General features: G+C 70.5%; 1 protein-coding gene across 1 annotated transcript; it reads right to left on the bottom strand.

Moving 5' to 3' along the window:
- Window positions 1-559: 559 nt before the first annotated feature.
- Window positions 560-4800, bottom strand: LOC140264852 (uncharacterized). The gene is made up of 5 exons (XM_072360756.1): window positions 4784-4800; window positions 3804-4000; window positions 2362-2516; window positions 1241-1825; window positions 560-1072 (listed from the first exon to the last, which is right to left on the bottom strand). Exons 1-5 carry the CDS (start codon window positions 4798-4800, stop codon window positions 1049-1051), a joined length of 978 nt encoding a protein of 325 aa, XP_072216857.1. The 3' UTR covers window positions 560-1048.
- Between the last annotated feature and the right edge of the window lie 5200 nt (window positions 4801-10000).

Raw genomic sequence — 10000 nt, 5'->3', positions numbered from 1 at the left:
GCGGGGGTTTTTTGTTTGGTCGGTTGGTCGCTCGCCTGCTCGTTTGTTTGTCTGGTCCGCCCGGCTCCCAGCGACCGCAGTTGCAAAGCGGCGGAAGCTAGAGGCTGCCGGCGGGGCGGCTGGACTCGGCTAAGCCGGCGAGAGCTTCCCGTTGCGGAAGGGGGGGGGGGGGGGGGGGGCCTCCGGTCTGAGGCGGGTGCGGCGGGGCCTTGACGATCGCTAGGCTCAGGTCTAGCTGCCGTGCTTGGAATGCCCTTCCTTGGCAGGAAGCAGAGGGTGGTTTCGGTGAGCGAGCGAGCGAGCGAGCGAGCGGAGGCGGCAGCAGCTCGCCCGCGTCCTCAGGACCTCGGGGCCGATCTCGGGCCGGCCTTTGGGAAGGAAACCGGCTCTGAACCGGCTCGCGATGGACTCCGCCCGAGCGAGCGGGGCCCCCGCACGGGCGCCGGTTAACCGGCCGGCGGCTCTCCGGACCGGTCGAAGGGCTTTCGACCGGCTCCGAAGGGGGAAGCCGGAGGGGAATCCGGTGTGACGGCGGAAGGCGGAAGGACACGAGGACGGCAACGGATATCCAAACGTTTATTGAGGAGGAAAAACTCACCGATGCGGACGCCTTCGCCGGGAAGGAACGCCGAGGCCGTCTCCGCCGGGGAGCCGTCTCCGAGAGATGCTGCGCCGCCTCGGCGGCGCTCGGCCCTTCGAGGAGGTCCGGAGGAAGCGGAGTCGAGCTCCACCCTTTTCCGGGAGCGCGGCGTCGCGGTTTCGCGGCGTCGCTCTCGATATTCTACGTCGCGACGTCGCGCGCGCGCTACGCGTCTACGTATCCCAGGGGACGTCGCGGCCAGAGATAGCTCGCGGGAGGAGGATTATCTCGCTCCCAGGCTGGACTTCTCTCTCTCTCTCTCCCCCTCTCTCTCTGACTCTCGGGGCGCGAGGAGCGCTCCGGCCGCGTCCGTCGCCTGGAGTTCACAGCAGGCCTCTGGGTTTTCGGGGACTCTCTCTCTCCGTTTCGTTCGATGGACGAGCCTCGACGAGATCGTATTCTACGACGTTACCTCGTGCTCCGACACCGTATCTAGTAAAAGAAGTTTTCCCCCTTAGATTGCTGCCGCTGTTCTTTCCGCCCCCCTTTTTCCCCTCCCTTTCCGGGCCGGGGGCCCGACGGGGCGGCGGCGGCGGCGGCCCCCGTCGCGGGCACGGGTAAATCTAGGTGACCCGTGACACGCGGCGAAACGACTCTCACCTGTGCTCCCGCAGCTGACCCGACGCTCGCCTCGGCCGATCCGTCAGAGGTCCGGCGCCGCGGCGACCCGTTCCCCGTACAGACGGAGAAGGGCTGAGGGATGCCGTCGCCGCGGGTAAACGGCGGCGAAAGCCTCCGAGTCGTCCCGTCGGAGCGCGCGAGGATTCGTCGGAGAAGGTCTCGTCGCCGGTACCCCGTGCTAGGCCTTCTCGCGTACCTCCTGGGGGCGACCGCGCCTGCTGCCGCCCTCGGGCGCCCGTAGGCCGGTGCGCGTCGCGTGGGAAAGAAAGGGGACGAGTCAAGAAAAATCCGCGGAGAGCGTCCTTTCGCACGGGCCGCTTCTGCCGAGCGAGCCCCCGTACCCCCCCCCCCCTTCGCGTCCTCCCCCACCCGGAAACGCCTCCGCCTCCGTGGCCGCGGGGTCCGAGGCGGGAACCGCCTCCGCCGCGGCCAGAGCTCCGGCAGAAGAGGAACAAAGTCCCCTCTGTCCCGACCTACCGTCCAGCGAAATCGCAGCCGAGGGAACGGGCTCGGCGGAATCGGCGGGGAATAGAAGACCCCGGTGACCTCGACTCTAGTCCGGCGCTGCGAAGAGACGGGAGAGGTGCAGGATAAGTGGGAGGCCCACCCCCCCTCGGCGCTTCGGGCGGGAGACCCCCGCCGCGCCGCGGCCCGGCTGCCGGTGAAATCAGATCGATTTTTCGCTTTTTTTTTTCTTTTTTTTTTTTCTCCACCACGGTCTCCACTGGCGCGTGCTCTCTCTCTCGCTCTCTCTCGCTCTCTCTCGCTCTCTCCCCCCCCCCCACCCGCCATCTTCCTTTCCTTCTTTTACCCGGTCTCCAACCAGTGCCCCCCCACCCCGCACCCCCCCACGCCGGCCGAGAGAGCCGCGGGACTTTTTACATTTTCCCATTTATCCTTCCAACCCCCCCCACCCCCCGGCACCCTCGGCACGAGCCCGGGGACCGGAAGAGTCGAACGAGCGCGACTCGGCAACGGCGGCGCCCGCGCCCGCGCCCGCGCCCCCGCCGGCGCCCCCGCCCCCGCGGCCACCCCGCGCCTCCCGCCGGCCCACCTCTCTGCCGACCGCTGCCGTCTACCCGCTGTTCTTCCATCCTTACCCCGCCGAGGCGAGCGACCGCGCGCCGTCCGGGCCGACCGCCGTCCCGGATTTCCGGCAGACCGGCCGGAATTCCATCACCAACGGCCCTCCCGGTGGGCGCGGCCCCGGCTCGCGCACGCGCGCTTCCTCCGGAGGGCCGGGCCGCATCCGAGCCTGTCCGGCAGCGACCTCTAGAGTCCGGGGCGGAGCCGGGTAGACCGTGGCGACCGACTCGAGCGGCACGGGCAGCGCCCCCTAGCCACCGCCGCCGAGCCCGTGCCGCTCGGAGCCGGGTAGACAGTGCCGACCTAGTCGAGTCGCACGGGCAGCACCCCCTAGCCTGCGCCGTCGTGCCCGAGTGCCGCTGTTAACCGGGTAGACCTTGCCGACCTAGTCGAGCCGCACGGGCAGCGCCCCCTAGCCTGCGCCGCCGAGCCCGAGTGCCGCTCGGACCCGGGTAGACCGTGCCGACCTGGTCGAGCCGCACGGGCAGCGCCCCCTAGCCTGCGCCGCCGTGCCCGAGTGCCGCTGTTAACCGGGTAGACACTGCCGACCTAGTCGAGTCGCACGGGCAGCGCCCCCTAGCCTGCGCCGTCGTGCCCGAGTGCCGCTGTTAACCGGGTAGACCTTGCCGACCTAGTCGAGCCGCACGGGCAGCGCCCCCTGGCCTGCGCCGCCGAGCCCGAGTGCCGCTCGGACCCGGGTAGACCCTGCCGACCTAGTCGAGTCGCACGGGCAGCGCCCCCTGGCCTGCGCCGCCGTGCCCGAGTGCCGCTGTTAACCGGGTAGACCTTGCCGACCTAGTCGAGCCGCACGGGCAGCGCCCCCTGGCCTCCGCCGCCGTGCCCGAGTGCCGCTCGGACCCGGGTAGACCCTGCCGACCTAGTCGAGTCGCACGGGCATCGCCCCCTAGCCTGCGCCGCCGAGCCCGAGTGCCGCTGTTAACCGGGTAGACCCTGCCGACCTAGTCGAGCCGCGCGGGCAGCGCCCCCTGGCCTGCGCCGCCGAGCCCGAGTGCCGCTCGGACCCGGGTAGAACCTTCCGACCGACTCGAGTCGCACATGCATCGACCCCTAATTTCCGCCGCCGTGCCCGAAAGCAGCTCGTAACCAGGTAGACCCTGCCCACCTACTCGAGTCGCAAGGGCAGCGAACCCTTGCTGCCGCCGCCGAGCACGAGTGTTGATCTGAGCCGGGTAGACAGTGCCGACCGACTCGAGCCACACGAAGAGCGACCCTTAGCCGCCGCCTCCGAGCCCGAGTGCCACTGGTTACCGGGTAGACCCTGCTGACCGACTCGAGTCGCACGGGCAGCGACCCCAAGCCGCCGCCGCTGAGCCCGAAAGCCGCTCGTAACCGGGTAGACCCCTGCTGACCTAGTCGAGTTGCACGGGCAGCAACGCCTAGCCGCCACCGCCCTGCCCGAGTGCCACTGGTAACCAGGCAGACCCTGCCGACCGACTTGAGTCGCACTGGCAGCGACCCCTAGCCGCCGCTGCCGAGCCCGAGTGCCACTCGTAACCGAGTAGACCCTTCCGACCGACTCGAGCCACAGGTGCAGCAACGCCTAGCCGCCGACGCTGAGCTCGAAAGCCGCTAATTACGAGGTAGACCCTGCCGACCGACTCGAGCCGCACGTGCAGTGACCTATTGCCGCCGCTGCCAAGCCCGAGTGCCGCTGTTAACCGGGTAGACCCTGCCGACCTAGTCGAGTCGCACGGGCAGCGCCCCCTAGCCTGCGCCGTCGTGCCCGAGTGCCGCTGTTAACCGGGTAGACCTTGCCGACCTAGTCGAGCCGCACGGGCAGCGCCCCCTAGCCTGCGCCGCCGAGCCCGAGTGCCGCTCGGACCCGGGTAGACCGTGCCGACCTGGTCGAGCCGCACGGGCAGCGCCCCCTGGCCTGCGCCGCCGTGCCCGAGTGCCCCTCGAAACCGGGTAGAACCTTCCGACCGACTCGAGTCGCACATGCACCGACCCCTAATTTCCGCCGCCGTGCCCGAAAGCAGCTCGTAACCAGGTAGACCCTGCCCACCTACTCGAGCCGCACCGGCAGCGCCCCCTAGCCTGCTCCGCCGTGCCCGAGTGCCGCTGTTAACCGGGTAGACCTTGCCGACCTAGTCGAGCCGCACGGGCAGCGCCCCCTAGCCTGCGCCGTCGTGCCCGAGTGCCGCTGTTAACCGGGTAGACCTTGCCGACCTAGTCGAGCCGCACGGGCAGCGCCCCCTGGCCTGCGCCGCCGTGCCCGAGTGCCGCTCGGACCCGGGTAGACCCTGCCGACCTAGTCGAGTCGCACGGGCAGCGCCCCCTAGCCTGCGCCGCCGAGCCCGAGTGCCGCTCGGACCCGGGTAGACCCTGCCGACCTGGTCGAGCTGCACGGGCAGCGCCCCCTGGCCTGCGCCGCCGAGCCCGAGTGCCCCTCGAAACCGGGTAGAACCTTCCGACCGACTCGAGTCGCACATGCATCGACCCCTAATTTCCGCCGCCGTGCCCGAAAGCAGCTCGTAACCAGGTAGACCCTGCCCACCTACTCGAGTCGCAAGGGCAGCGAACCCTTGCTGCCGCCGCCGAGCACGAGTGTTGATCTGAGCCGGGTAGACAGTGCCGACCGACTCGAGCCACACGAAGAGCGCCCCCTAGCCTGCGCCGTCGTGCCCGAGTGCCGCTGTTAACCGGGTAGACCTTGCCGACCTAGTCGAGCCGCACGGGCAGCGCCCCCTGGCCTGCGCCGCCGAGCCCGAGTGCCGCTCGGACCCGGGTAGACCCTGCCGACCTAGTCGAGCCGCGCGGGCAGCGCCCCCTGGCCTCCGCCGCAGAGCCCGTGCCGCTCGGACCCGGGTAGACCGTGCCGACCTGGTCGAGCCGCACGGGCAGCGCCCCCTGGCCTGCGCCGCCGAGTTCGAGTGCCCCTCGAAACCGGGTAGAACCTTCCGACCGACTCGAGTCGCACATGCATCGACCCCTAATTTCCGCCGCCGTGCCCGAAAGCAGCTCGTAACCAGGTAGACCCTGCCCACCTACTCGAGTCGCAAGGGCAGCGAACCCTTGCTGCCGCCGCCGAGCACGAGTGTTGATCTGAGCCGGGTAGACAGTGCCGACCGACTCGAGCCACACGAAGAGCGACCCTTAGCCGCCGCCGCCGAGCCCGAGTGCCACTGGTTACCGGGTAGACCCTGCCGACCTAATCGAGTCGCACGGGCAGCGCCCCCTAGCCTGCGCCGCCGTGCCCGAGTGCCGCTCGGACCCGGGTAGACCCTGCCGACCTGGTCGAGCCGCACGGGCAGCGCCCCCTAGCCTGCGCCGCCGTGCCCGAGTGCCGCTGTTAACCGGGTAGACCCTGCCGACCTAGTCGAGTCGCACGGGCAGCGCCCCCTAGCCTGCGCCGCCGTGCCCGAGTGCCGCTCGGACCCGGGTAGACCCTGCCGACCTAGTCGAGTCGCACTGGCAGCGCCCCCTGGCCTGCGCCGCCGTGCCCGAGTGCCGCTGTTAACCGGGTAGACCTCGCCGACCCAGTCGAGCCGCACGGGCAGCGCCCCCTGGCCTCCGCCGCCGAGCCCGAGTGCCGCTCGGACCCGGGTAGACCGTGCCGACCTGGTCGAGCCGCACGGGCAGCGCCCCCTGGCCCGCGCCGCCGAGCCCGAGTGCCCCTCGAAACCGGGTAGAACCTTCCGACCGACTCGAGTCGCACATGCATCGACCCCTAATTTCCGCCGCCGTGCCCGAAAGCAGCTCGTAACCAGGTAGACCCTGCCCACCTACTCGAGTCGCAAGGGCAGCGAACCCTTGCTGCCGCCGCCGAGCACGAGTGTTGATCTGAGCCGGGTAGACAGTGCCGACCGACTAGAGCCACACGAAGAGCGCCCCCTAGCCTGCGCCGCCGTGCCCGAGTGCCGCTGTTAACCGGGTAGACCCTGCCGACCTAGTCGAGTCGCACGGGCAGCGCCCCCTAGCCTGCGCCGTCGTGCCCGAGTGCCGCTGTTAACCGGGTAGACCTTGCCGACCTAGTCGAGCCGCACGGGCAGCGCCCCCTGGCCTGCGCCGCCGTGCCCGAGTGCCGCTCGGACCCGGGTAGACCCTGCCGACCTAGTCGAGTCGCACGGGCAGCGCCCCCTAGCCTGCGCCGCCGAGACCGAGTGCCGCTCGGACCCGGGTAGACCCTGCCGACCTAGTCGAGCCGCACGGGCAGCGCCCCCTGGCCTGCGCCGCCGTGCCCGAGTGCCGCTCGGACTCGGGTAGACCTCGCCGACCTAGTCGAGCCGCACGGGCAGCGCCCCCTGGCCTGCGCCGCCGAGCCCGAGTGCCGCTGGGACCCGGGTAGACCGTGCCGACCTGGTCGAGCCGCACGGGCAGCGCCCCCTGGCCCGCGCCGCCGAGCCCGAGTGCCCCTCGAAACCGGGTAGAACCTTCCGACCGACTCGAGTCGCACATGCATCGACCCCTAATTTCCGCCGCCGTGCCCGAAAGCAGCTCGTAACCAGGTAGACCCTGCCCACCTACTCGAGTCGCAAGGGCAGCGAACCCTTGCTGCCGCCGCCGAGCACGAGTGTTGATCTGAGCCGGGTAGACAGTGCCGACCGACTCGAGCCACACGAAGAGCGCCCCCTAGCCTGCGCCGTCGTGCCCGAGTGCCGCTGTTAACCGGGTAGACCTTGCCGACCTAGTCGAGCCGCACGGGCAGCGCCCCCTGGCCTGCGCCGCCGTGCCCGAGTGCCGCTCGGACTCGGGTAGACCTCGCCGACCTAGTCGAGCCGCACGGGCAGCGCCCCCTGGCCTGCGCCGCCGAGCCCGAGTGCCGCTGGGACCCGGGTAGACCGTGCCGACCTGGTCGAGCCGCACGGGCAGCGCCCCCTGGCCCGCGCCGCCGAGCCCGAGTGCCCCTCGAAACCGGGTAGAACCTTCCGACCGACTCGAGTCGCACATGCATCGACCCCTAATTTCCGCCGCCGTGCCCGAAAGCAGCTCGTAACCAGGTAGACCCTGCCCACCTACTCGAGTCGCAAGGGCAGCGCCCCCTGGCCTCCGCCGCCGAGCCCGAGTGCCGCTGTTAACCGGGTAGACCGTGCCGACCTAGTCGAGTCGCACGGGCAGCGCCCCCTGGCCTGGGCCGCCGAGCCCGAGTGCCTCTCGGACCCGGGTAGACCCTGCCGACCTAGTCGAGTCGCACGGGCAGCGCCCCCTAGCCTGCGCCGCCGTGCCCGAGTGCCGCTGTTAACCGGGTAGACCCTGCCGACCTAGTCGAGTCGCACGGGCATCGCCCCCTAGCCTGCGCCGCCGAGACAGAGTGCCGCTCGGACCCGGGTAGACCCTGCCGACCTAGTCGAGCCGCGCGGGCAGCGCCCCCTGGCCTGCGCCGCCGAGCCCGAGTGCCGCTCGGACCCGGGTAGACCGTGCCGACCTGGTCGAGCCGCACGGGCAGGGCCCCCCGGCCTGCGCCGCCGAGCCCGAGTGCCGCTCGGACCCGGGTAGACCTCGCCGACCTGGTCGAGCCGCACGGGCAGCGCCCCCTGGCCCGCGCCGCCGAGCCCGAGTGCCCCTCGAAACCGGGTAGAACCTTCCGACCGACTCGAGTCGCACATGCATCGACCCCTAATTTCCGCCGCCGTGCCCGAAAGCAGCTCGTAACCAGGTAGACCCTGCCCACCTACTCGAGTCGCAAGGGCAGCGAACCCTTGCTGCCGCCGCCGAGCACGAGTGTTGATCTGAGCCGGGTAGACAGTACCGACCGACTCGAGCCACACGAAGAGCGACCCTTAGCCGCCGCCGCCGAGCCCGAGTGCCACTGGTTACCGGGTAGACCCTGCTGACCGACTCGAGTCGCACGGGCAGCGACCCCAAGCCGCCGCCGCTGAGCCCGAAAGCCGCTCGTAACCGGGTAGACCCCTGCTGACCTAGTCGAGTTGCACGGGCAGCAACGCCTAGCCGCCACCGCCCTGCCCGAAAGCCACTGGTAACCAGGCAGACCCTGCCGACCGACTTGAGTCGCACTGGCAGCGACCCCTAGCCGCCGCTGCCGAGCCCGAGTGCCACTCGTAACCGAGTAGACCCTTCCGACCGACTCGAGCCACAGGTGCAGCAACGCCTAGCCGCCGACGCTGAGCTCGAAAGCCGCTAATTACGAGGTAGACCCTGCCGACCGACTCGAGCCGCACGTGCAGTGACCTATTGCCGCCGCTGCCGAGCCCGAGTGCCGCTCGTAACCGGGAAGACCCTGCCGACCGACTCGAGCCGCACTGACAGCGACCCCTAGCCGCCGCCGCCGAGCCCGAGTGCCGCTGTTAACCGGGTAGACCTTGCCGACCGGCTCGAGACGGATGGGCAGCGACCCTCGGGCGCTGCCGCGGAACGTGCGAGCCGAACGCAGTGCACCGAGACCGTGCGTACTACGCTCCGATCGGCTCGGTCATTCCGCGGCGGAGGACAGTTGGTTGCATTCGCGCAGGCTCGGGTGCGCCGGCACGGTCCAACCTATCTCGGCGGGCTCCGCTCCACTCGATCGTTCCCCGGCAGAAGCCGGTTGTCGCTTCTGTGGCGGCTCGCGTGCGCCGGCACGGTTTCCCCGGCCCCGGCGGGCTCCGGTCCGCTCCGTGCTTCTGCGGCGGCAGACGGGCGTCTCAGCCGCGCCGGCTCGCGTGCGGCGGCACGGTGCAACCTATCTCGGCGGGCTCCACTCCACTCGATCGTTCCGCGGCATAAGCCAGGTGTCGCTTCCGTGGCGTCTCGGGTGCGCCGGCACGGTCTACCCGGCTCCGAGCGGCACTCGGGCTCGGCGGCGGCGGCTAGGGGTCGCTGCCCGTGCGGCTCGACCAGGTCGGCACGGTCTACCCGGCTCCGAGCGGCACTCGGGCTCGGCGGCTAGGGGTCGCTGCCCGTGCGGCTCGAGTCGGTCGCCACGGTCTACCCGGGTCCGAGCGGCACTCGGGCTCGGCGGCGGCGGCTAGGGGTCGCTGCCCGTGCCGCTCGAGTCGGTCGCCACGGTCTACCCGGGTCCGAGCGGCACTCGGGCTCGGCGGCGGCTGCTAGGGGTCGCTGCCCGTGCGGCTCGAGTCGGTCGCCACGGTCTACCCGGGTCCGACCGGCACTCGGGCTCGGCGGCGGCGGCTAGGGGTCGCTGCCCGTGCGGCTCGAGTCGGTCGCCACGGTCTACCCGGGTCCGAGCGGCACTCGGGCTCGGCGGCGGCGGCTAGGGGTCGCTGCCCCTGCGGCTCTATTGTAATCGCTAGGTCTACCCGCTTTTGGCGGGCCTTCGCCGCTCGTCCTGTTGGGCTGCGCTATTGCTCTGGAGCTTCCAAAGGGGTCGCTGTAATTCTTTACCTCCAGTTACGTCGAGGTAAAGTTCTGTTTCTGTCGGCGCCCCCGCCGGTAGTTTCTGGCGGTTGTTTTTGCAGCGCTTTTTTCGGGTGCCTTAGGTTTTCGTCGGCAGGAGCGGGTGCGTACTCGTCTCCGGTAGGCGGCAACGAGCGGGCGCAGGCGAGCGCGGTTGACCGGCCGAGTGTCGAGGTTGTCGGCGGCGCCCTTTTCGTACGCCTCTCGGGTCGATGGGTCCGGTGGCCTCGTCGGGGTCTTCGCTGCCCGTGTCGCAGCTCGGCACCGGACTGAGGTTGGCAAAAAAGTCAAATTTCGGGACGAAAGGCGAGAGAGAGAAAAGGATGGGGAGCGGTCGGT

Source organism: Excalfactoria chinensis, unplaced genomic scaffold (assembly GCF_039878825.1).
Source record: "Excalfactoria chinensis isolate bCotChi1 unplaced genomic scaffold, bCotChi1.hap2 Scaffold_328, whole genome shotgun sequence".
Taxonomy (NCBI): domain Eukaryota; kingdom Metazoa; phylum Chordata; class Aves; order Galliformes; family Phasianidae; genus Excalfactoria; species Excalfactoria chinensis.
This window is presented reverse-complemented; position numbering and strand designations above follow the sequence as displayed.